Consider the following 26,327-nt stretch of genomic DNA (forward strand, 5'->3'; position numbering starts at 1 on the left):
CCCTGGAATTGTCTTGTAAATTGCAGCCATTGCAGATAAATGACATGTTATTTGGTCATATTCCTGGTCTGGGCTGCGCCTAATCTCTTGCTAGCTCCAGCACCAACTCCACCTTCTGACGTTTGCATTGTCGTGCCGCTCTACATTCCGTTCACCTGTGACTGCTTCAGGTCCCCAGTTGGTCTGAGTGCCTTCTCAGCGGCTTGACACGTTCAGGGACAGCCCTTTAGCAGCCGTCGAAAGTTTTGAGCAGGTGAGATTTATGTGATCCTCGGGTTTACCCGATATCGATATCCGATTTATCCGATATCGCCTGTGACCGCTGGACAGCTGGGCCGCGGCAGCACCAGCTTTTCGGGAACCATACCTTGCTGTTCATCTCAGACAGGTACGTCCAACATCTCCAACCGTCTACACGCTGTCATTACATTGCCACCATTCGTGTTTATGAATGGCCGTGGTGTTGCGGTGATGGTGTTGCAACGATGCTCTGATCACCCCAGCTCGGCTCGACCGCGGGTGTGCGCCACATAGTCACGGGCACAAAAGTACATGGAGTCGCCGACGGGAAGACTACAGTATCACACCATTACAGGTACCTATAAATCGCCTTGGGTGTGGGTAGGATGGCTGATGTTCATTTATTTATTAAAAATATTACACAAGAAATACTGACAAAGTTTACACACATTGCAAAGCTTTATGTAGCATTGCTAGCGCACTTATTATTTTTTGACTACTTTTTTATTATTATTTTTAGGTACGTTTAGGAATTTTTAGGTACGTTGTTTATAATGTTTAGTTGGTAGCTCCTCAGCAGGTGTTTCCGTGGTGTAGTGGTTATCACATCCGCCTAACACGCGGAAGGTCCCCGGTTCGATCCCGGGCGGAAACACGCGTTTTCTCGCATTTGGAAAGTGGGCATTGCTCATTGTGGGCAAGTGGACGCGTGTAACTGTTTACACGGGAGCAAAGCTTCATATTTCTTGATGATGAGGCATGGAATATCAGACAAGCACTCGCAAAAGTACCCAATACATCACAAAGGTACTCAATTGTTGATGGCGCGAAATTCTTTTCCTACCGCCATTACCGTACTGAATGGGTCACGATATCGATGCGTCTTGGTCTTTCGCTACCTGCTGTTGCAATGCTCTTCGTGCATTTTCGTTTTTCTGTAGGTCCCTACTACAATATTATCACATCTACTATTTGGCTAGCAAGACTAGCTCGACGTTGTGGAGCTAAATAGCGATTTTATTGGCTAAAATATGTCAAAAATCCCTAGGCTGGACTAGGCTCTACGTACAAACTTTATCACAAGACTGCTTAAAATAACACCTTTAGGCTATGCACGTTCCTGAGGTTTGTAGTGACTGATGATCACTGTTAGTAATGTTCTGATCTAAGACTCTGTGTGGGACTTTGTAAACCTCTGACTGAGCCCGCCTGTTGTTCCTCTTGTAGCCTTAAACGTTAAACCATTAAATTTGACACGTTTACGTTGTTTTGTTTGCGTGTAACTTTACGTTTACGTTTAATGTTTAAATTGTTTGCGGAGGCTGCGAGCCTGGACGACTTTTTGACATATTTTAGGGGCAGTGTCTTTACAGATTGGAACCATTTTCTAGATCCACGTCCTATTTCCAAGAGCAATATTCTGCAGCAGCTGGATGCATTGCCTGGCGCCCCGGCTCCTCAAAGTGCACGGGCGATGGATGTAAGAAGTTCTCTGAAAAAGTGCACGGGCGATGGATGTGAGAAGTTCTCTGAAAAAGTGCACGGGCGATGGATGTGAGAAGTTCTCTGAAAAAGGCAGTGACCGGCCGTAGTCTAGACATGAAATATCGTGTTAGGTGAGCCGCGGGTACCGGACGCCGGCCTCCATGACTCGGCTGCTGTTGGGACCGGCATCAGCTTTCACTGACTCCATAGATCGCGTCCACGCAGTCGAGTCTCCTTACGTCACTCTGCTGAGCAGTGCGCCATGATCGCTGCAGGCTCCCTAAGAGGCCGACCGAGGGCCGACGCGATATGTACCGTAGCACCGCAGAGAGGCCCCCGGGCTCCCCCTCCCCTGCCGACGCCGCCATCTGTCACCCATCGCCGTCCCCTACACCCTGCCCCTCCTCCGACCCTCTTCACACGGCTGGTGAGAACCAAAACAGCCGCCGTCTCGCCGTGCTATCTGAGCCTGGGCCAAGCGGATGCATGTCAGGCGCGGATGCAGGTCGGCAGAGTGGGAGGCGCTTGAGAACTCGTGCACCAACACGCCTGGCGCCAGGCAGCAGCTCACAGATACAAGATAACCAGCGTGACTGCAGGCATCTCGCCTCCACCTGGGGAACCGGGGCGGGGTGGAGGACGGGGACGGGTTCAGCGGTCAGGGGTGTTCACGCTCCATCCAACAAGGTACAGACGACCGGTGCCTGATACGACACCCCGCAGGACTCGCCTCCTGCGTCTACGGAAGCTCCGCTCCCCTCCCAGCCGTCGACACCGTCCAGAGGGTGTCGCGGGACGGGGCCGCTCAGAGCCGCGCATCACGCTCAGAGAACTACAGTCCTCTGAGGACGGCAGTCCGAGGACTGCGTGTGACTGGGGACAGGACGGCGAGCGTGGCACGTGGTCTCAGGGTCAGGGCGTCAGGTGTGTCACGTGACCTGAGGACGGCACGTCGTGCGTGACACGTGACCTGTGGCTGCTGGCGTCACGACCAGGAAGTGAAGATGTGGCTGATGATGCTGGCGATGGCGGTGGTCGTCCTGGGCGCTCCCAGAGAGCAGATCTGCGGATATGACGTGAGTTCCCGTGGCGCTTCGCTCCACGCGCGTGAAGCGGGGCGTGGGAATACTGGTGAACGCCGAAATGCCCCACAGGTCCGGGTTTTACGAAGTTGGTGCAACTACTTTTCGGCTGTGTAACACCGAGAACGGTAGCGCAATTTCCAATGACCTAACAACTCTGTATGGCGGGGTGTAGACTCCGATTCAGTCCGGGCCTCAGCCACGCCCCCGACTTTGTGAAGACAGTGGGCCAAAGCCGGGGAGAAACCCGCTTGTTGGCGGATTTTTTTTTGTAGGTTTCTCCATTTTCACTGCTTAGCTCCTCCAGCTAATTTTGCAAAATTTTGCAACTCCTGTGTGATGATTCTGCGACTGGCTCTAAGACCTAACATCAAAGGGATGTTCCACATTTGAAGATATTAAAGCAAGCATCAGATTTGATGAATCAAGCTCACTTATTACTACTGGTATTCCATTAAGCGAAAAAGACTGCTCTAGCCCACATAATTTCTCTATTTTCTGAGTAGCCTCCTCAATATGTCATCGTACCTTGTACAACATTGACTGAGAGCCTATTGACGGCCGATGCATCTGGAAACTGCGCCCACGAACGTCAGACATGAACGAATGGACAATTATATTTGTCATGGTCCTGATCGCCGCAGGGCTTATGAAATAGCAGGATTTTAATGACGTCATTATGGCGTCATGGATGCCTGGGTAACCTTGAAATTGTCTCCCCGAAACAGTCTATACATCTTCGTGGGCGTGTAGCTCAGAAACTAGAAAAGTTTAGGTCTTAAGAAGGGCAGGGCTGTAAACTGCACTGAATGACCTTTAAGACGACCATTTCAGTTCAAAATCCCATGCAAATGTGTAACGCTTCTTTTAAACGGTTTACAACGAACTATCAGCCTATGTCATTTCTCCAACGCACACCCGCTGGGCCATTTTTTTGCGTGGTTAAGTTCGTGGTTCAGACAGACCTGCCACAAAGAACGTGCCCACGAGCACCGGCTTCTTCGATCCAAGCTCGTATAAATCGCGCAACTTAATGTAAGTCTCATTATGGGTGAGTCGTGCGTACGCACTCTTAAAATTTGTAAGCAAGACGCCATCGCGGAAGCTCCTTCTGTGTCCATTTCGGTCATGCATGCCCATTCTGTCTATATGCGATCGCGGAAGCTGCTTCTGTATCCACCCCGGTCATACACACCCACTCCGTCTGTACACCATCGTTGAAGCTCCTTTTGTGTCCATCCTAGTCATACATACCCACGCGCGTTCCATATCTGCGTACCGTGCGGAAACACGAAGTGGCCTTCGGTTATCGCTCTGTCATTTCTCAGAAATGTCCGACGGGTAAGCCGGACATGTTGAACGTGTACCCTCACTCTGTCATGTTTCAGAAATGTCCGACGGGTAAGCCGGACATGTTGAACGTACACCTGGTGCCACACACTCACGACGACGTGGGCTGGCTGAAGACCGTCGACCAGTACTTCTACGGAGGTGAAGGGCGATGAGGGACTGGGCTGGAGGCATACCGGCCACGGGTGTCTGTCGGCAGAGGTGGTGGGCTCGAAGGCGGTCTCGCAGTGTTTGTCGGCAGAGGTGGCGGGTCTAAGGTAGCGGACTTAGCCTCCCTCTCAAAGCGCGTTTTTCAACGAGTGTAGCACTCTTTATTTCGCAGAACAGCGGTTATAATCTTCATTTTTGCACCATCTATCAAATGGACGTTGTTTGTGTAGAATGCTAGTTATGCAGTTGCGCAGTGTCCCGGCAGCAAAAAAAAATTGGGCCTTTACCAAAATTGCCGCGGGGGGGGGGCAGGATCCTCATGAAAGAATACAAAGCAAAACCCGTTGATGAGACGGTCCTGAGCCAAGAACTCGCTGAGTGTCACAATGATCGGATGTCTCTGATTAGACGGCTCGACGATATGTGCGTCTATATTTCGTGTCCACTGTGCGTGTGTATGTTGCGTCCATTATGTGCCTGTATGCTGCGTCCACTGTGTGCCACTGTCACTTCCACTGTGCCTCTATATTTCGTCTTTTTCTCATCTCCGCATTGAATCAGGTGTTCATCTGTGTCTTGTGTCGTTTTGTGCCTGTAATTCATGAGCATGCTTCTAGATGTGCGTGTGCTCGATAGACCATATGTTATGTTTCACCTTAGTGTTTCGTCCAGCGCAACTTTGTTCTCCTTTTTCAGCCAAGAATGACATACAACGGGCCGGCGTCCAGTACATCTTGGACTCCGTCATTGACGAACTGGTCAAGGATTCTTCAAGACGGTGAGAGCAATCCTCCAAAGCCTCGTTGTGCACAAACATCATGACAATTTGTTCGCCTGATCGGAACAAGACACCTTATCAGTTTATTGGATCCAAAAAACGCCTCTCCGCCAGAAACCCACAAAATGTTAGATGAAGTTTGTATGCTGATGGGCAGCTGTCTAAAGAAAAAAAAACTTTGCTGGAGGCCTCCCCTGACATTCGCATGCTGATTCGCCAACCCAAAAACTTTCTAGGTAATTTTTGGGGCAGCTGTCTAAAAAAAGTTGCTGAAAGCCTCCCCCTGACGTCGTTGGGATGCTGATACGCCAACCCGAAAACTTTCTACGTAATTTTTGAGAGCTGAGTGTGTTTATTGACCCACGTCAATGGTGCTCAGTTTCATATACGTGGAGACGGCGTTCTTCTGGCGCTGGTACCTGCAGCAGGACAAGCAGACGATCGCCACTGTGGAGAACCTCGTCAACGAGGGACGGCTCGAATTTATCGGCGGCGGCTGGAGCATGAACGACGAGGCCTGCGTCCACTACAACGCCGTCATCGACCAAATGTCGCTCGGCATGAGGTGAGAACATTTGTCGCTCGGAGTGACGTGAGAACAGTTGCTGCTCTGGCTGGATTAAGAACGCAGGTCTCCCAATACGAGGTGATAACACATGCCGCTCGGCAGATGAGTTCTGAAGGTCGTGCTGTTCGAGGAGAGGTGATATCAAGGGCCCCTCGGGATTAGACGATGACGCAAGCCGCTCGGAATGAGGAAATATCGCTACCAGGTGGCAGAAAGACAGCCTGGGCGTGCTTCAGAACATGGCATGCCAATCTTGACACGGATTCCATAAGGAACTCCTGCTAGAGAACAACTCCTGGCCTTTCAGGAATCAGTGCAACCACTTCAATGAGTTAAAGCCACTCAAACAGTGTCTAGTCAAACCAGTCACAACCAGTCAGTGTCCCGTTGTGACCTGCGCCTAGTCCTGGACACAACGTGCCATTTCAGTCCTTGTGGTGTCGCTGTGACCTGACCTGGTTCCAGGACATTGTTTGACCATTTCGGTACCTGCGGCATCCCCCGGGTGGCGTGGCAGATCGATCCCTTCGGCCACACCAAGGAGCAGGTCAGTGGAAGCGTGTGGGGGGGCCAAGAACAGAACGAGGCCGGCGCTGCTAACCCTGCACGACCAAATTTTGGCCAACTGCCTAGTCCATCAGAAACTCGTCAACAGAACAAGCAAGTGCCAAAGCTGTTTTCGATGCACTGTGTGGCCAAACACCTTGCTTGATGACACACACTTCATGACATGTGTGCACTCCGCCACAGGCCAACCTGTTCGCCCAGATGGGCTTCGACGGCCTGTTCTTCGCCCGGATTGACTACGACGACCGAAAAAGGCGGATCAACGACACCGACATGGAGATGGTGTGGCAGGCGGACCACAACCAAGGTCAGCTCTCACGGTGCGGACCGTGCCCAAGGTCAGCCGGCCGGGTGTCGGTCGTGACCGAGGTCATCTGGAAGCGAGGTCATCGTCAATGGGGCTTTAAGACACATTCAGCGGCCGACACTGTATGGTGTCGCCGCTTCTGACCCTGGCAGGATTAGTGAGCACCGCGGGGAATCGAACCCCGTACCTCTGGTTTCTCAGACGCACAATGTCATGTGGAATCGTGGTCAGAGCCATCGTGTGTATAGGATATCCCGGTTGTTTCTGAAAACCCCGTACCTCTGGTTTCTCAGACGCACAATGTCATGTGGAATCGTGGTCAGAGCCATCGTGTGGGTAGGATATCCCGGTTGTTTCTGAGAACCCTGTACCTCTGGTTTCTCAGACGCACAATGTCATGTGGAATCGTGGTCAGAGCCATCGTGTGTGTAGGATATCTCGGTTGTGTCTCAGAACCCCGTACCTCTGGTTTCTCAGACGCACAATGTCATGTGGAATCGTGGTCAGAGCCATCGTGTGTATAGGATATCCCGGTTGTTTCTGAGAACCCTGTACCTCTGGTTTCTCAGACGCACAATGTCATGTGGAATCGTGGTCAGAGCCATCGTGTGTGTAGGATATCCCGGTTGTTTCTGAGAACCCTGTACCTCTGGTTTCTCAGACGCACAATGTCATGTGGAGTCGTGGTCAGAGCCATCGTGTGTGTAGCATATATCGGTTGGTTCTTAGGTTAAAGTGCCTTATGCAGTGGCGTCGGACACCTTAATGTACAGTGACATGAAGTCAGTGAAGGATGATAAAAAGTCAGGGATGCCTTGACATGAGTTGCTGTGATACCAAAAATTTTGATGGATGACAATGATTCGGTCATATTTGTAACATTTTCCTCATTTCTAACATGAAAGCCATACATTTTCATTTTGTTCCAATGACGTATGCCAGCAAGTATCGGTTATCCGTAGCGTATGTTCTATTTATTTTGTTCCGTGTCAGCTCATTGCTTGTTCGAGACACGTATTGGCTATCTGCTTAAAATATGTCTTTTCCGATTCAGCTTTGGTATCAGTGACCAACTGACATTACAAGACTAGGCGTGTTAGTTCCACCGCAAAATTAAATCAATTGGTCATCAAAACCTATGAAATGCATTTAAGGTGGAAAATTGCACAATATTGTAAAAGTAAATCAAAAGCCTTTAGAACAAAATATCATACCCAAACCGATGGGGCAAAATTTGACCAACCAAAGCGCCCGTGTCTGGTTTAAAAGCACGGATAAGCTCATTAAGCAAGACCAGTGGTGAATGACTCATGCATGAGTCGCGGCTGTGGCGCCATGCGCTTAACAGGTTAGCATGACTGTAAATGCGATTGTCACGCCTCTTTATGGGTATGTGTCTGTCCATTCACATATGTCTGTCGCTTCTCTCCTGCACCTGTCTTTCTCTTTCCTCCCTTGACACTCCGTCTTCATTTTTGTCATTTCTTGCATTGCCCACGTTATCGCAGCGTTGCAGCAGGGGTTGACCAGTGATGGTATTACCACAGTGTTTTGGCGCGAACAGGGCCAGTTGTCAGCCAAACAACCACCGATCCGCCCGAAGCAAACAGGACCAGCGGTCAGCCTAACAACCGCCGATCCGCCCGAAGCGAACAGGGCTAGCGGTCAGCCAAACAACCACCGATCCGCCCGAAGCGAACAGGACCAGCGGTCAGCCTAACAACCGCCGATCCGCCCGAAGCGAACAGGGCTAGCAGTCAGCCAAACAACCAACGATCCGCCCGAAGCGAACAGGACCAGCGGTCAGCCTAACAACCGCCGATCCGCCCGAAGCGAACAGGGCCAGCGGTCAGCTGTACAGCCACCGATCCGCCCGAAGCGAACAAAGCCAGCGGTCAGCTTAACAACCACCGATCCGCTCGAAGCGAACAGAGCCAACGGTCAGCTTAACAACCACCGATCCGCCCGAAGCGAACAGGGGCAGCGGCCATGCGCATTACTGGATCACGTTCCACGCCAGTCACGCGCTTACCGCGTTTCCATGGAAACGGAGTGACACCGGTGGCGGAACAGAACGAAGCATTGGTAACAAATGCTGACCCAGGCATGCATCTCAACGCAAGACGAGACATCTCAAGGAACACAGTCTATCAGCATGCGGCTGGTGTGCGGACCCCTTGACCGAGCAGGACGTGAGCTGGCTGGACCCTTTCCCTGCCAGGACCTGACGCCACCGGCCTGTACCCCTCTCCGTGTGCCCAGTTCTTTGGTCTCCTTCAAGGGCGTCGCCTGGCGTCGCTGGGCGTCGCCCCGAGCCTGATTGGAGCTGTCTCTTCCAACCCGAAGGTGCCGAGGGAGACCTCTTCACTGGCGTCCTGTACCGCCACTATTCTCCGCCCCCTGGACACTGCTACGACGTGAACTGCAACGATCCGCCCATCATGGACGACTCGCGGCTCCGGGATTACAATGTCGAGGACAAGGTATTTCGTGCAGGCTGAAGCGCATTCCCCGACGTTGGGTAGCAGCGACGTGGTCATCAGCGTGGGGTTCTCCGGGAAGGCTTCGGTTGCGTTTGCTTGGCTGAGACGATAGGATCATTTGCCTAAGGCAGCTTTAAAAGATGTTTTAAAGCAGGTTCGGCAGCGCAAATGTCTCGCCGAAAATTGACCATGATTTAAGGAAATGTTCCGCATTTGAAATTATGAATATGTTCATTTATAGCCATTGGTATGCTTGAAATGGAAAAGACTGCTGCAGACAACGCAATTATATATTTAGTACATATGCTGCTCATTACGTCACTGCTTGATTGGATCGTGGAACGTGTGCATGACATCGAAGCGTTTCCAAACCAGTCGTGCGAAATTACCACCCTAGCACTCACAGGTAATACTTCAATCTCCTGAGGGTTGGCCGTGGCGTTAACGGAGGTATTTGCTGAACCAAGTATGGTTATGTGGTCTTGTTTTGGCCATTTTTCGTGTTGGCCTGGCATATTTATCAGTGAATTTAAGATGAGCGTTGTGTTCATATGCTCAGTTATGGCACGCTATTTAAGTCATTCCATCACAAGTCTTATTTCCGTAATGACTAGCAATCATATCCGACTTTTTATAGAACGTACCACAAAGCATGATTCGTGATGGAAACTTGCGCAGTTTGCTCAACATTGATTTGAAGCCAATGAACGACCACCACCAAAATGGGTCTGCCCATCTTCACTCATTCTTCATTCCTTTTAAGTGAGTGCTCCACGTTTGTGTGGGGGTTGGATGCTTGACCCGCGAGTTTTAGAGTTGCGTGGCGTATCGCTAAGGAACTAGTAGCAGATAGAAATATGCGATGACGTTACGAACCCTATTTTCAACTTGTTCTAGCGAAAATAGGGTGCAGACAATAATCTTTAGGAAAAGTGCATCAAAAATATATATGCCCATATTTTTCTAAAATATTGATCAATATAACATTTGAAGTCCACTAGGTACATATGGTGGCTTAATTTGACCTTTGACCTCATTTTCTGAAGAAAAACATAGTCCTTTTGAGTTTCTTTAAACCGATATGCAATTGAAAGTCATTGAATTGTATGAACTAACGAAACATATCGATTGCATCTCATCTAGTTCGGTTGTGAATTTAATATAAACATTGACGGATCGCACACAGCGGCACAGCATGGGTCGACCGGCCGGCACTGCGTGACCGATCACGATCGGCTCACTCTGCTGAGAACTGTGACCTTGACCTTGAGACCATTCATTTAAATACCAACACCAGTCATCAAAGTCTCAAAACTTCGACATCCTTCCGGAACTGTAGGACAGTGTCTGACAAGTGCGTATTAATCGACCTTACGTACCTGTCGTCCCTCAAGAGTCGTGTAGATGATAAAGTGTTGCGCTCAGAGTGCTCACAGCGCATCGATAACCATGGTATGAAGTTAAGCTGGAGCTTAACGTGAGAAGAAACGAACAAATGGTCTGAAGCTGCGTTATTTCTTTTTTCGAATCTGGCCTGGAGCCGGAGCAAGGTCGCCTTTTGTGCCGGCCCAGCACGCCTGGAATCGGACACATGAAATTCAATCCAGCACGCATCTAATTCGACGCCGGCTCCGAATAAACGAGGCCGAGCCCAGGAGAGGGTCAGTGAGTGAAGAGTCTCATTGTCGCTGGATCGCAGAAATGAAGACCTGCAGTTTTGCTGCCTTCAGCAAGTGCTTCCAGGGAATGCTGAATGAAAAAATCGATTGAAATTGTGAAAGAAAAACTGAAAAAGACGTTTGCGCGTGTGATGATATTACGGTTAGTGCGGTGCCAGCCATTCGTCATCATCACTAGAAAAATTTGTTAACTTCCTAAGTCTTTAAAGCTATGCCATTGTTGTGTCAAAATGGGGACATCTGTAGAGCCGCTGGACTTCAAGCACAAAACAACGAGCACTAGCTCGCGCAAAATCACCGACAGTTTTCAAGACTACTCGTCTCTAAAGGCTCTGGTAGAAATTGGGGATAGATCGCCCGCGGCTTACTGGAAAAACGCAATCATCCGTGTCTATGCAAGCATGTGGACACATCTCACCGCGAATAAAAATGCATTTTGTTGTGTAACCCATGTAGCTTAACCTTACCGTTCCATTTTCATCCGTGAGCGTACGTCGTAGGTATGTGACAGAGGATCAAATCCGCGGAACGTAGCAACGCTTGGCACGTTGCGTCAAAAACGTCCGAACGCTGAAAGAAACGCACAGCTCCTGTCGTATTAACAACCATGGGTGACACGTATTGGTTGCAGTTACATCAATGATCATAGCTGCTCTGATCATATCTGATCACATCCGAAAGAAGACCCGTGACAGGTGAATGCAGCGCCAAACATTCATTTAAGGAATTAGTGATCTAAGCCTACGGTGCGGTACAAACAACGAAAGGCGTTTATCTGCTGGTTTTGTGTTTTTCGCATAACTTGGCGTGAATAGATGATCAGTGACAGAACCTGCTAAAAACGATGACTTTGGATTTGATGATACCTGGCTGCATACTGGCCGCTGTCATAAGGTGTTAGTTTTAATCTCCGTGCGCGTCACCCGGGATGGATGACAGCTACTCGAGGTCGACAAAATGCATTTTTCATTTGCCGATTTTCTTGAGTTCCGGTTGGTTTAAAGGTCGCGGTCGCAGTGAACCGATCGCGCCCGGTCACCCGATATACCAGCCGGTACCGGTCACTGATACACCGGCCGGTACTGGTCACCGATATACCGGCCGGTACTGGTCACCGATATACCGGCCGGAACCGGTCGCCAATATACCGGCCGGTACTGGTCACCGATATTCCGGCCGGTACCGGTCACCGATATACCGGCCGGTACTGGTCACCGATATACCGGCCGGTACTGGTCACCGATATACCGGCCGGTCGGCTCATGACGAGCCACCGTGCGTGATTGGCCCATGGTCAACTTCGATTTGACACCAGAGGTTCAGGAAAACATTCCGTGACATCTTCAGGAGTGTTGTGGGTGACGCAATACCCAGCCCCACTCGGACAGACCGTGGCGCCGAAAGCTAGACCGTGGCGCCGAAGGCCCCGCTCGGACAGACAGATGTGCCGACGGTCCCGCTCGGACACGCAGAGGTGCCGACGGCACCGCTCGGACAGACCGAGGTGCCGACGGTCCCGCTCGGACAGACAGAGGTGCCGACGGCCCCGCTCGGACAGACAGAGGTGCCAACGGCCCCGCTCGGGCGGACAGAGGTGCCGACGGCCCCGCTCGGACAGACAGAGGTGCCAACGGGTCCGCTCGGACAGACTGAGGTGCCGACGGCCCCGCTCGGACGGACAGAGGTGTCGACGGCCCCGCTCGGACACGCAGAGGTGCCGACGGCACCGCTCGGACAGACCGAGGTGCCGACGGTCCCGCTCGGACAGACAGAGGTGCCGACGGCCCCGCTCGGACAGACAGAGGTGCCGACGGCCCCGCTCGGACAGACAGAGGTGCCAACGGGTCCGCTTGGACAGAGAGAGGTGCCGACGGCCCCGCTCGGACAGACAGAGGTGCCGACGGCCCCGCTCGGACAGAGAGAGGTGCCGACGGCCCCGCTTGGACAGACAGAGGTGCCGACGGTCCCGCTCGGACAGAGAGAGGTGCCGACGGCCCCGCTCGGACAGACAGAGGTGCCGACGGCCCCGCTCGGACAGACAGAAGTGCCGACGGCCCCGCTCGGACAGACAGAGGTGCCGACGGCCCCGCTCGGACAGAGAGAGGCGCCGACGCGCACCCAGAGACAAGCCAGACCTGCCAACCCTGGCGTGATGCAGTGCAAGACGAGCAATGACCAGCGAAGTTTTTTCCTGTCCTGCCGCCGGACAATTTTCCTCAGAAAACGGCCATTCAAGTCTTTCTTGTAAGGTACAAGGTTGGAGCAAATGTTGGCACATTCGCTGCAGCACAGCCGAGTGCAACGATGGCCGCAGCAGCCACTTTGTCTCAATCAAATTTCGAGCTACGACCAAGTTTGGCTTGAAAGTCTGTAAATGACGTATGAATGCGACGTATGCAGGAGATATTTACTAAACAGAGAAATTGCGTTGTCTAGAGCAGCTTTTCATCTAAAATGCTACCAATAGTTATAAGGACCCTATTTCATGATATTGGATGCTTGCTTCATTACCTCCAAATGTGGAAAACTCCATTTAAACAGCGTTTTCGGTAAGCAAGGATCCCGCAGCGAACCATTGCGATATTGATTTTCTCGTTGCTGTATGCATTTTCCGAAAATAGTGCTTTAATCTCTACAGTACGTGTTACGGTGCGGATGTGAGGCAAGTGCTTGCAACTCTTTTTGCTTGAAATGGCTTAGGATATCGATACTATGCATCTGCAGGTGAACAACTTCATCGACTTCGCGAAGAACAAATCGAAGGCCTACCGAAGTGGTCATATCATGATGACCATGGGCGACGATTTCAACTACCAAGACGCCAATATGTGGTTCAAAAATATGGACAAGCTCATCAAGTAAGTAGGCTTGTGCATGCCTACCTGCAAAGGAATCATTCCGCCTTTAAACCAAAGCGTTTGACCAGAGCATTTCAGCACAGAAACAACAGCAAAGTAGTTTGTGAGGCATGCGGGAGCAAACTACATCTATGGATGATAAACGGTAATTCCGTGCATAATTTGCAACCGCCTCTTGTTATGTTCAGCCTGTGTCCGTAACATTCAAGGCTTATAGCGTATGAAGGAAGATGGCGATAAAACATATCGCAGATACTGAACTCTCAGAAGCAGTATTGGGAGGCAGGCCATGAAACCTCACCAGTGGGCTCCGTGTCTCCATTCAGCTCTGTCTGCCATTTTCTGTGCAGTTGTTTGTGCAGTTGTTTGACAAAGGCCAACTGTTCCTTGGTGTCGTTTGCGCTTTGGTGGACCCAAACCCCGAAAGCATTGTTTTGTGACGTGGTCCCTCCTACACATGTGAGTTGACTAATTGTCCTCCCCATCTCTCCGTTGCTTATCTGTTTCTACGCATTTTTTATTCTTTCTCATAACATGGGAGTAATACGATTCCAGTCAAATCTATATATTCATATAGGAGGCAATTACAAAAAGAGAAGACAAATAACACATTGTGCAGCATTTCACGAGGTCATATAATAGATGCCCGTGTACTGACCACAAATGGGGATTTCGTCGCCTTTTTGCAAAAGCAAACGCGTACCTTCCTTTCGTGGGTACAAGGTGGCTGTTAAGTGGCGTTTACCAGTGTACAAATCCATCTTACCTCCAAGTTTACTAAACCATTTTGACCAGGACTTCCTCTTACCCTCGCCCTCGTTACGCCATGTCTTCTGCCCGTGTTGTGCTGTTCAGCGTCCCCTTCAGTCGTGTTTGTTTTATATCGATGTCCCCTCAAGTGAATTGGCTCGTCATGCAGGCTGCAGGTACAAAATAAAACATCTTTTCAGATGTACAGTTCTTATTTTTCACTTGCTGATGGCCGAAACTCTGACTAAAACTAAGCAGCCTCCTTGCGAATGTGTAGCGAATTAATGTCAGCACTCAACCCTAACTCTAATAACGGCATGATCATTTTCCTCTTCTGCGTCCTACAGTCGTCTCCGTTTATGATAATTGGCGAAGTTAACACCACATTGATTCATTAGCGTAAGGCCCTGCCCCGGTTTGTCCTGTCCGCGGCCTGGGCATTTCAACATGCCGTAAACGTTCATATATCGTTGGCATAGCTGCACATAAATCTTAACGACTAGTTCTGACACCCATCCTTTTGTAAGCAACGCCCTGGGATTATTCAGGTACGTCAACGCGCGTCAAAGCGACGGTGAGACAGTGAACCTGATGTACTCCACGCCCTCCTGCTACCTGAAGGCTCTGCACGACAGTGGACTCGTCTGGCCCACCTTTCAGGTCAGATTACTGTCGTCCAATTCAAGTCGATCATCTCTGGCACGAGGTCAGGTCGGGTTTTTGACCCGGAGCCAGTCCAGTAAGCCCGTTGTCGTAGTAGGCATGACACTTAAACTTCAACTCTGCTGTCCGAAAGCCTTTCTTAAAGTATCGTAGACCGAAAAGCGAATACAAGAGGACAATGCATGCAACGTTGATTGATACATTGAACCATAAGTCGAGATAGTTTTATCGCGCGCTTCGATTTCTTCATGCCAGGACGACTTCATGCCGTATGCCAGTGATCCGTGGGCTTACTGGAGTGGCTACTTCACCTCACGGCCCGCGCAGAAGGGCTACATCCGCAAGTCCAACAACTTCCTCCAGGTACAGTGGTGGTAAAGTGTATGGATTCTCGAATAAATTAAGCATTTTCAGGCTTTTGACAATATACGAACAGAAACCAAAATCAGTTTTCAATGGAAGCATTTAGTTGAAAATGGTGTAGACGCGTTTGTACGCTCGTGCTCAAGATTGGCCGGCCCATCATCCTATAGCTGGCCTGAAGACAATCACACGGTTTTTGTGTGGTCCAGGATATGTCCACTGCCGTATCGCCCATGATAACGCCCATCAGCGCACCTTACCAAAAGGCATGTCAACTTGTACATGATTCGTGTACACGTGATGGTCGCCGTTCAAATGGCACATCGGGGCAAGCATGACTTGTGGCTGTGATCCTTTGAGCCGACAGCCCATATCGCGTGGATTTCGATCCAAAGCAAGCCATCCTTTCCAGATAAGACTTCGCGGGAAAAGGGGCGCAGTCAGAGCCTTGGCAAAGGGGGAGCAGAGGGTTGGCAAGAGGCTCCCTGATAGTGAAAGGATGAACGCGGAGGGAATCGAACTCCGTACCTGTGGTTTCACGGACGCGCAGTGGTTAACGCTGGGGCGTACACCACCACGCTATCGGCGCCCGGCGTGCAGGCTCAAACCTTTTGATGATATTTGTTTCACTAGTCGATTCTGCAGAATAATGAACGGTACCAGGGAAGCATGGGATGGCCCTGTGCGCTTTAAGTTCATCTCGACACGCTGTTCTCAACACTAGTGGTAATTCTTTTCTTTCAGGTAAAGGCTCGGCGCTGAAGGGCCATCCTGCTCATCCACAGTGCATTTTCTTGCCGTCATTCTGATGACACGGGGAGGCATCCCCTGGCCGATCCGGAGGCCCTTAGAGGGATACGTCATATCACATTGGTCCGCTCCCTGACGCGGAGGACCTTCTGACCCGCGCAGTTGGCCCCATATCGACGCAGGAACCCTCACTGACGCAACAACATCCTTGCTCTCCGCATGTGGTTAAATAATTGGTGCATAGACACCAGTTACCAGATTAACGTGCCCATGCTGGATTAGGGCTGGAGAGCCCACCGTTGGATACTGGGGCCCTGACTGGCACAGGACTCTTCTATTACCTCAACGTGAACACTCGTCATAAGTCCTTATATTTCCTTCAACTGTCAGAGCGTCCCCACCAACGCAAGAGAACCCCTGGCATTTGGGCTCACGTCCCGTCCCCGCTGAGCAAATCTTCCCTTGACGGATTCGAGGCTCCTTGCCGATACAGAGTGCCCTGTTAGGCACTGCGGACCACTGAACGATAACGAGCCCGAACAATATCAATCACGGACGCGGCCTTTTTCCTGCTTGGGAAATGGACACCCAGACACAAGTTCCCGACCAGTGTAAATCCCTGACCCCGGCTTCATAGCTGGTCGGGAAGCAGGTCCTCAGGCCCATACCGACGGCGCGCCGCCGGTGTGGTACCCCGGTACCTGACCGATGCGTGGGCTGGTATCAACTTACGGGCTCCCCGATCGGTGCAGAATGCCCTCTGACCGTTATTTGAGGGTCTGTCTTCGCAGGTACGGGGCCCCTGAATAAGACTCAGACCGCCCGTTTATGCCCTTAGGCCCTCCAATCATGTCCTTGATCGTCGGACCCAGTGGGCCCTCTAGGTTCTTCAGGCCTCCTCGAACACTGGCTCTGGCCAACTTGGGGCACCTTGACAGCACAGGGTCCCTGTGGGTCCCAGCACAGGGCCGCCAACCGTGGGCCCCGAGCAATGCAAATCACTAACTCCGTATTTGTCCTGCTTGGGAAATGGGCCTTTACGACCGTGCCGCCACGGAACCGACTGTGCGCTACTGGTGGTGTCTGACCGAAATATAGGCCCTCATGGACTCAGTGGACCTCTAATCAGCGCACAGGACCTTCTGGCTGGCATTGGAGTGCCGGGCCCTGCAAGCTGGGGGCCATGAGTGGGACCTCCAGCTGGCCTTTTGGGCCCTTTGGGCCGTCTAATCGGGCCGTTAATTGAAAGGTTGCGAGGGGCCCTTCGGGCTCCCCGGAACCTGGGAGAGGGGGACACGTACCCCCCCCCCCCCCCTGTGCCCCCCTCCCTGCACAACTGCGCAGTAATGACGTCACACGGCCCCACAAAGCCCGCCCACTGGCGCCTCTGCCAGCCGGCCGCGCGCCACACCCACCACGAAGTTTTTGATGTCCATGTCGTAGAGACTCCTGGCGAGCAGTTCGCACGCCTCGCGCTGCGTCCAGCGGCCGGCCGACTGGACCAAGACCCAGCGCGCGTGGCGTCAACCGATCGTGCACCAGTGCGGTATCGTTCGGAGCTGGACTCGGACGGTTGGACGGAGTCTGTCTAATCGATGCGTCTGTGTCATCCGTGTGTGATCGTGCTCTAGATCGTGCTCCAGTTCGGAGCTGGACTCGGACGGTCGGACAGAGTCTATCTAATCAATACCACTGTGTCATCCGTGTGTGTTCGTGCTCCAGATCGTGCTCCAGTTCGGAGCTGGACTCGGACGGTCGGACGGAGTCTATCTAATCAATTCCACTGTGTCATCCGTGTCTGTTGACTCAGGTCTGCAAGCAGCTTTCGGCGATGTTCCAAACGGAGGACACCACGGCGAAACCCAGCCGCGTAGACCTGCTGCGGAACGCCATGGGAATCAACCAGCACCACGACGCCGTTACAGGTGACGCTGCTGTTACCGATCCGGACAGGCTATCCTATACATGGCCGATGCCGGTGGCTATGCAAGCGTACGTTATTTGGTTGATTATATATATATATATATATATATATGTATATATATATATATATATATATGCATATATATATATATGTATATGTATATATGCAAAATACCTGTTAAATATATGAACATGGCCGTACGGAATAACTGTCATTATCCTGCATTGGGCTGCTGCAAACCTGAGTTTTCGGTTGGAGTTGATTTCACTCTCAATGAAGACGTTTACCGAGCACAAGATGCGCTAAGTCGGTACCGGAACGAATCTGGACACGATTGTAGCCCTTGTTGTCGCCCTTCCATCACAAGATACGCCATGCGTGAACCGCCCCTCGTGGAGCGTCAATCGAACGCACAGACATCCGGTCACTGTTCTCACGGACAGCTCACTCTCCTCCCGCGGTACATACCATCACCTCCTTGCGGGATGGCTTCACACGGACTTCCGCGCGTTCCGTCCATTTACCAGGCGCCCGGTCCCCCCGCCCCGGCAGAGTTCCAAGAGGAGCGGAAGGTCTGTCGAACCGCTACCGGAGCGTGCTCGAGAGGCGGCCATCGCTTGATTACACTGGTAATTTTTGACGGCAATCAGCAGATCGCTGCGGCACAGCTTTAGCAGTCCCCCTGAACGCTCGAAAGGATCACTCAGTGACAAAGAAGAACAACTTGTTGTGGCGCATTTCTCCATCACAAGTCAAGGTGTGTTAATGTCCGTCCTGAGACCAAAGCTCGTGGAAGTGGTGACAGCGAAAATGCGGATCCATTCAGACTGACCACTGCTGGATTCAGCTGGGTCACGCTCTCTTGACATGTCACCATTGCGTGGTGGGGGTGGTGGCGGTCTCTGCCTATCATACTCAACCTCGTAATAATTATCGACATCATCACCACCATTCCTTCATCATTCCTTCACCATCGCTTCTTCCCGAGGAAACTGGGTTTGAACTTCGCTGCATGACGGGGTAGAGGAGGGCTTAACTTTTTCATGGTCATAATGTTGATGAAGGCGGTCGTGATGATGTTGCAGGCACTGAGAAGCAACACGTCGCAGATGACTATGTCCAGCGATTGAGCGAGGCCACGGAGTCCTGCCAGGGGGTCGTCAACGACGCTCTGGTGTGAGTTACGCCATTGCAATCGGACTCAGGAGAGTGCAGTTCTCAAGCATTCACACCATAGGTCATATCTATACACTTGGAAGGCAAAAACACCAGCGCCCATGCTTTGTATTAGGAACTCTATTATGTCTTGCCCACTTCATGCTATACGCTGCTGACAGGAACTATGAAAGTATCATCTTGCAAATGACGTGCAGTTAACGTTTCCAATGAATAACCCACGCAATATATTTTGGATGGCGAGCGAAAACCCCACTGTGCCATTACATACCAGTTTTCAGACGTGTTTTTGTTTCTATTTACAGCCGCGCGGTGCTGCCTGTTTGTTTTATTTACAGTCACGCGGAGCTGCCTGTTTACTCCAGTTACAGCCGCGCGGGGCTGCCTGTTTGTTTTATTTACAGCCGCGCGGGGCTGCCTGTTTACTCCAGTTACAGCCGCGCGGTGCTGCCTGTTTGTTTTATTCACATCCGCGCGGGGCTGCCTGTTTACTCCAGTTACAGCCGCGCGGGGCTGACTGTTTTATTTACATCCGCGCGGGGCTGCCTGTTTACTCCAGTTATAGCCGCGCGGGGCTGCCTGTTTCTTTTATTTACAGCCGCGCGGTGCTGCCTGTTCGTTTTATTTACAGCCGGGTGGTGCTGCCTGCTTGTTTTATTTACAGCCGCGCGGGGCTGCCTGTTTGTTTTATTTACAGCCGGGCGGGCCTGCCCCCGCAGACGTTCTGCAATCAGCTGAACACGTCCACGTGTCACGTAACCGAGCGGAGCAGCAAGTTCGTGGCGTACGTGTACAACCCGCTGTCACGGAGCGTCAGCCCCTGGGTTCGAATCCCGGTGGCCGGACAGTCTGCCATCGTGGTGAACGAGCAAGGTCCGTGAGTCTGAGGCCGACAGGTGTAAACCATTTGGCACCAATGGCGGGGTGTTTCTCACTCGAAGGTGATGTAATACTTTCATGGGTTGAATGCCATGTTTATACTTTCTCAGCTTGTGAATGCAAAATTTTCTATCAGCTTGTCACGTAGCATAAATTATTGCGCCACTTTATCTGGTTCACCGCTACATGTACTTAAGACAAATTTACTTTTGGAACCATAGCTGACTGCACATGCCTGCCCTTGTCACATATACAATGAAAAATGGGTACATGTCATCACACAGATACCATATGAGCATCAGCTGCTACCAATGCGACCTCCCCGCATGCGGACATCTAGAGAATGGAGCTCAGGGCCTGACCCCGAGTCGCGTGTTTTGGCAGGCGCGACCATTGACAGCGAGCTCATCCCCATTCCGGCCGGGGTCCAGGACCTCCCTGGCCGGGATTCGACAGCCAACGTTGAACTTGTGTTCCAGGCCTCTACGCTACCGCCTCTCGGCTTCAAGTGAGTGTTGCGCGATCGGTTAGCTGTCCCCAGGCGTTTGTTCGAAATGCTGCAGATGACACGGGGTTGCTGATATTTACGTGCCGTTACCGGTCCATGGAAGACTTTTGGATGCATCAGATTACGAATGATATGGCTCATTTGTTGACGAGGGCTTGACGATACGCGGTTAATCCTGATAAGTGTGTTATTTTGGTGCTGTCACATCTGGGTCATCTCGATAACAAAACATGAACTGCTGAACAATTAAAACCAACACTAGCCGTCCTTCCTTAGGGCTTACTACGTTCGGGTGTTTTCGTATGGGACCGCCTCGCAGCACGCCTCAGAGCGTCCCGGTCTGCAAACGCTCTCAAATGGTCACGTGACACTCGACCTTGACCCCAAGACCCTCCGGCTCGGCAGAATGCGCGCTGGAAATGCTGATGTCAAGGTATGCTGGCTTTTAGAGGGAATATTCCACATTTGAAGATGCTGAAACAAGCATCAGATATCATAAAATAAGGTCACTCACAGCTACTGATGTACCTTTAAGTAGAAAAGAATGGTCTAGACCACACAATTTCTCTGTTTAGTTAATATGCTTCTCCTTACGTCATTGTTTGGTTACGTCACTGTACCTTGCATGACATTGCTTGACAGCCAATTAACGGCTGTTATATCTGGAAATCGTGCTCACGAACGCCAGATGTGAACGAGGAGACAATGATATTTTCTTGGCCTTGATCACCTCATAGATAATTGAGTGACAGGATTTCAATGTCATGATGACATAGACACCTGGGCGACCTTGAAATAATCTCACTGAAATCGTCTGCACATCTTCGGTGGCGTGTAGCCCAGAAACTAGAGGGGTTTAGGTCTTAAGAAGGGCAAGGCTGCGAACTGCACCGAATGAACCTGAAGATGGCTATTTCAGTTCTACAAACGTAGAACACTCCCTTTAAGAGAAAGCAGGTGCATGCATGCGTTTAGTGATAACACCTGCATTTATGAAATGTGGTTTAGGATATATCGCGGACTTGATATCATGCCAATTACGGATGCTTGACGTCTTTTATCGGCACGACATTTTTCAACTTGATTTTAGGTCGAACATTGTCATGCCGACAAAATTTAAACGAATGCTAATTCCTTTGGAGAAAATGCATGACGTTATGTCTTCTTTGTCCACAGTTTGATCAGCCAGCTCGAAGTATGTCCCAATAATTTGAGATGGTGGTTGTCAGTCGCATTTACTTAGCGAGGCATTGATTTCATTGCTATCCATGCCAAGACGTTCTTTTTAAATCTTAGTTAAAATGACAGATTTTGTTTGATGTTATCCGCGTATACACACTTACGGTGGAGCGCTTTCAGTTTGTTCACTCAAGACAAAGCATTTCTTTGACGACAGGTGGATCAGAACTTCATGTGGTACGAGGGGTATGGCAGCCCCAACAACACACCGTGGCAGCCGAAGCACAGACCCAGTGGGGCCTACGTCTTCCACCCGAAAGGAAGGGCTAAGCCAATGAAGGCAACGGTAAGCGAAGAGCTAAACGGGAATAACGAGCGAAATAAGCAACGTTGATTGGCAGTATGTAAAGCAGGCTACTCAGTTAGAAGCGAGGAAGCATGCCGGGAAATCGGGACTCGTTCGGGCGATCTCAGCCGCGTCGTTGTTATATTGCGTGTCGTACGTTTATCAACTGCATTAGCTGAGACACATCGAAGTAATTATCAGCAACCTTGGTGTGAACGAAGTCGCTTTCAAGTCCATGGCAACGCCAAAGCGCGTATTACAACACTTGGCCGCCCCATCGAAGTTTGTAGTTGTCATTCCCGATTTTGAAATAAAGGGAACCAAATACGCAGTGCCCTCACCTCTAAAGTTAGCGTTGAACAGCTAACGCATCATCCGTTTGTTTTCAGTCAGTGGTGACGCTGGACGGAGCTCTGGTGAAGGAGTACCGACACACGTTCGACATGGACTGGGTCTCCCAGGTGACCCGGCTCTACAAGGACGAGCCCTTCGCTGAGGTCGAGTGGATGGTCGGGCCCATTCCCATCGAGTGAGTCGGCCGTGGGTGGCCAGCGGAGTGCCGTGCCGCGTGGGTGTCGTACTGGCGTGCTGATGTTATCGTGCCTTTGTGCGTGCATTTACGTGCATTGCATATGCATCTACGTATTTTACGTGTACGTTCAAACGGCATGTGGAAAGCTTCCCAGATTGAATTAGATTGCCCGTGAGCTGCACGTCCCATCCATGAATAAGCCGTAGGTAATCAAACGTACAGCAGAGCGTAAAATATCACCTCGGCTTTTAGCAACGTCCACCACACATAGCACAGTGTTGTCCCCGTTTGTCATGACATTCTCGTCGCGCAGTGTCGTCCCCGTTTGTCATGACATTCTCGTCGAGCAGCTTCCACTCAGGAGCATGTTGAAGCGCACAGCCACTAGATTTTCTTCTCAAAACGTGTTGCTATTTGCTGATATTTCTATTCCTTTGTCAGGGACGGCGTCGCCAAGGAGGTGATCAGCCGCTTCAGCAGCGCCATCAACTCTACCGACACCTTCTACACAGACTCCAACGGACGCCAGATGATGAAGCGTAAGAGAAACCGGTGCTGTAGGCTGGTTACTAACAGTTATAACGCAATTTTAAGCATAGATCTCCAGTCTTGCCGGGGGCTCTGGGGCGATGTGGTACAGCATGACAGACTTATTATTGGTTTGGTCCCACACGTGTCTCCCGGTTAAGGCTGTTAAGCTGGTTTTTACTTCTTAATGATTGAGTGAAACAGCTATAACATAATTATAGGTTATGGACAAACATGGGTTGGAAAGATTGACTGCATGTTGAGTCAGTTCTCGTCGTTACCCACTCCGTCTCCCCTAGTGGGGCCCGTACAGCATCGTTTGTTTTTCATTGACCCAGGTCGTCGTGACCACCGTGATGCGTGGACCCTGAACGTCACGGAGCCGGTGGCCGGAAACTACTTCCCGGTTAACTCACGGATCTTCATCAAAGACGCCGACAGCCAGCTGACCGTACTTACCGATCGGTCGCAAGGTGGCAGCAGTCTCGCCAGTGGCCAGCTGGAACTGATGGTATGTGTCGGAATCTCGACGATCCTTGGACTTGTAGTGCACACTGTATGGTGCGATGCATGGTTTGTTTCGACTAGCGATATGTGAGCCGAGCGCCGGGCTCCTGGTATTGGAGTGAGATGATAGACGTCGGTCGGACCGATGTTGACGTTGTGATATTTCACTCTAACGTCCGTGGAACGAATACAATTTTATGATATTTCACTATACCCACAGGTCCTGACGGGGTATTTTGTAAAATAATTGATGAAATGTCTTCACTTTGCATGGGCTTTGAAACCAACTCTATTGGATTCCAATTGTATGTGCTATAGACGCTGATGGCGTTATCAACGTGGTGTGCAATAAAGATGGTGAACAATATAAGTGGTATTACTCTCATCTCTACCGCGAGTGGGAATGTACCGACCCTCGTCCATCTCCACATGTCATTCGGCATCGACCTTCCCCATCTTCACCACCATCGCCTGTTGCCTCAGCTGCACCGCCGCACGGTGCAGGACGACGCGTTCGGCGTGGGCGAGCCGCTGAACGAGACCGAGTTCGGCGTGGGTCTGGTGGTGCGCGGTCGTCACTGGGTGGTGGTCAGCGACCCGGCCGACGCCCCAAGCTACATCGCGACCTCGCCGAAACAGATGTTCATGGCGCCCCAGCTGAGCTTTGCTCCAGCGCCAATGATGACCATGATGCAGTGGCTCAGCAGTACCACTGGTCAAACAGGTGCGACGGATGACCGGTCTTTCAACTTTGTCTTTGTCATTTGCTAGTTGTCTGATCACTATCCCCACTGTTAAGAACCTCGTGACTTCCCCTACTCTCGTCATGTTTTCAGATGCATGTTGAAAAGCATCTCGTGATTTCAGACCCCTTGCTGCTGAAAAGTGATAGAGGATCAAGCTCTTAGAGGAATTTGCGCGTAGTCAGTGTGGTCGTTTCACTGGTCAGTGTGCGCAGGTGGGCCAATGTCCCCTGTGGTGTCCCAGCTCTGTGTGACGCAGTTCACAGGCATGGCAGCCTGGTGTCTCCAGTTCAGTTCCAGCTCTGTGTGCTACAGTTCACAGGCATGCGGCCGCTGCCTGCCAACGTGCACCTGCTGACGCTGGAGATGTACAAGCCGAACCAGCTGCTGATCCGACTGGAGCACCATTCCAGGCCGACGAGGATCCCGTGCTCAGCAAACCTGTCGACGTTAACCTCAAGGTCAGCTGGCTGCATGCATGTCGTGATCCTTGTCATCATTTGTGACGTGCAAGGACAGGATAATTAGTTTGCATTAATGCACGTACACACAAAGTGACCTCTTGATGGATGTATTGCTGGGAGTGTGGCTGCTTTCATTACAACTACCAACGCATGCAACTATGATGTCAGCATCCGCACACTTAAAGGGAATGTCCCACGTTTAAATATCTTGGAGCAGACATCGAGCAGACAGACAGAGCAGATGATGAAATAAGCTATTGGTACTGCTTTTAGTGGAAAAGGTTGCTCTAGACAACCAAATTGCTCTATTTACTTAGTATTCCCAATGCGTCATTGCTTGATTACGTATTAGACCGTTTGTATGACGTTGAGGTGCTGCCAGACTGGCTGTGCGAATTCGCCACCCAAGCACTCACTTGCAGTACTTGGATTTCCCGAATAGGTGGCTGTGGCGGTGCGGGAGGTATTTCCTGAACCAAATATGGCTATATGCTCGTGCTTTTGCCCTCTCTCGTAGGGTTCTTGCATGTTTATCTGTGAGTGTAAGGTGCTTACTTGTATTCGCAGACTTCGTTATGGGCTTTTCTTATGTCATTTGATTACAAGTACTCTTTCCGTTATACCTTATACCCACCTCCAGCTCCTTGTATAAGGTACCACAAAACTGTTCACCAAAGAAAATCACGCGATTCGTGGCTGAAACTTACGCAGCCTGCACAGCATTGGTTCGGAGCCAAATGACGGCCGTTATTGTGGAAATCGTGTCCATGAACGCCAGTTATGAACGACTCGACGGAGATATTCTTGTTGACATTGAACGCCGAATGGCCACTGAAATGGCGGCATTTGAATGACGTTTGTATGGCGATATACATGCCGGAATGATCTTGAAATAGTTTCCACGAAGTAGACTGCGTATCTTCGCGGGTGTGTAGCTTAGAAAATAGAGGTTTTAGGTCTTAAGAGGGACAGGGCTCTGATCTGCACCAAATGGTCTTCAGGATGGCTATTTCGGTTTAAAACCCTAGGTGGTGTAAAACCCAAAACACTTGTCGAACACTCCCTTTAACTGCAGGCTGGCGCCATTGCAAAGTCCGAAAGGTGTGAATAAGAAAGCTGTCATGACCTTGAGGCTAATGCATTTAATTTACCGGGCACTTTCGCTCCCACTGCAGCAAGCCCACGTGTTCCGTTCAGATATATTGTGGCCTGTGGCAGGATCTGTTCACCACCCTGAACGTGACGTCAGTGGAGGAGTTCGGCCTGTCGGCTGACAGGCCTCTGAAGGACATCAACCGCTTCCACTGGGATCACATGCGGTCCAACCGGCTGCCCACGAGCTTCCGAAGCCCTGCATCTTGGGCGTACCGCGGCAAAAACGGCGAAAACGACCTGCTCACGGTACGTTCAGAACGACTTGCTGACGTTGCGCGCAAACTGACCCGCCTAAAGTACGTCAAGAATGGCC

At 50.9% G+C, this 26,327-nt stretch overlaps 1 protein-coding gene and 1 non-coding gene across 2 annotated transcripts in view; both read left to right on the plus strand.

Moving 5' to 3' along the window:
• Positions 1–822: 822 nt before the first annotated feature.
• On the plus strand, positions 823–895 carry TRNAV-AAC (transfer RNA valine (anticodon AAC)). The gene has a single exon. It is a non-coding gene; the product is annotated as a tRNA-Val (tRNA).
• Positions 896–2,594: 1,699 nt separating this feature from the next.
• The window catches only part of LOC119102092 (lysosomal alpha-mannosidase), a 33,649-nt gene continuing 9,916 nt past the window's right edge, over positions 2,595–26,327 (plus strand). Inside the window, exons 1-22 of the mRNA XM_037225456.1 lie at positions 2,595–2,801; positions 4,196–4,298; positions 5,004–5,085; positions 5,465–5,650; positions 6,119–6,200; positions 6,404–6,527; positions 8,874–9,010; positions 13,414–13,547; positions 14,846–14,957; positions 15,216–15,323; positions 17,884–17,998; positions 19,083–19,173; positions 19,871–20,046; positions 20,437–20,560; positions 20,837–20,993; positions 21,957–22,085; positions 22,475–22,614; positions 23,059–23,156; positions 23,484–23,656; positions 24,136–24,376; positions 24,685–24,830; positions 26,078–26,260. Coding sequence (XP_037081351.1) covers positions 2,730–2,801; positions 4,196–4,298; positions 5,004–5,085; positions 5,465–5,650; positions 6,119–6,200; positions 6,404–6,527; positions 8,874–9,010; positions 13,414–13,547; positions 14,846–14,957; positions 15,216–15,323; positions 17,884–17,998; positions 19,083–19,173; positions 19,871–20,046; positions 20,437–20,560; positions 20,837–20,993; positions 21,957–22,085; positions 22,475–22,614; positions 23,059–23,156; positions 23,484–23,656; positions 24,136–24,376; positions 24,685–24,830; positions 26,078–26,260 — 2,913 coding nt within the window. The 5' untranslated portion in view covers positions 2,595–2,729. The remainder of the gene's footprint in view (positions 2,802–4,195; positions 4,299–5,003; positions 5,086–5,464; positions 5,651–6,118; positions 6,201–6,403; positions 6,528–8,873; positions 9,011–13,413; positions 13,548–14,845; positions 14,958–15,215; positions 15,324–17,883; positions 17,999–19,082; positions 19,174–19,870; positions 20,047–20,436; positions 20,561–20,836; positions 20,994–21,956; positions 22,086–22,474; positions 22,615–23,058; positions 23,157–23,483; positions 23,657–24,135; positions 24,377–24,684; positions 24,831–26,077; positions 26,261–26,327) is intronic.

The sequence above is a fragment of the Pollicipes pollicipes genome, unplaced genomic scaffold (genome assembly GCF_011947565.3).
Source record: "Pollicipes pollicipes isolate AB1234 unplaced genomic scaffold, Ppol_2.1 Scaffold_5591;HRSCAF=6616_pilon_pilon_pilon, whole genome shotgun sequence".
NCBI lineage: Eukaryota > Metazoa > Arthropoda > Thecostraca > Pollicipedomorpha > Pollicipedidae > Pollicipes > Pollicipes pollicipes.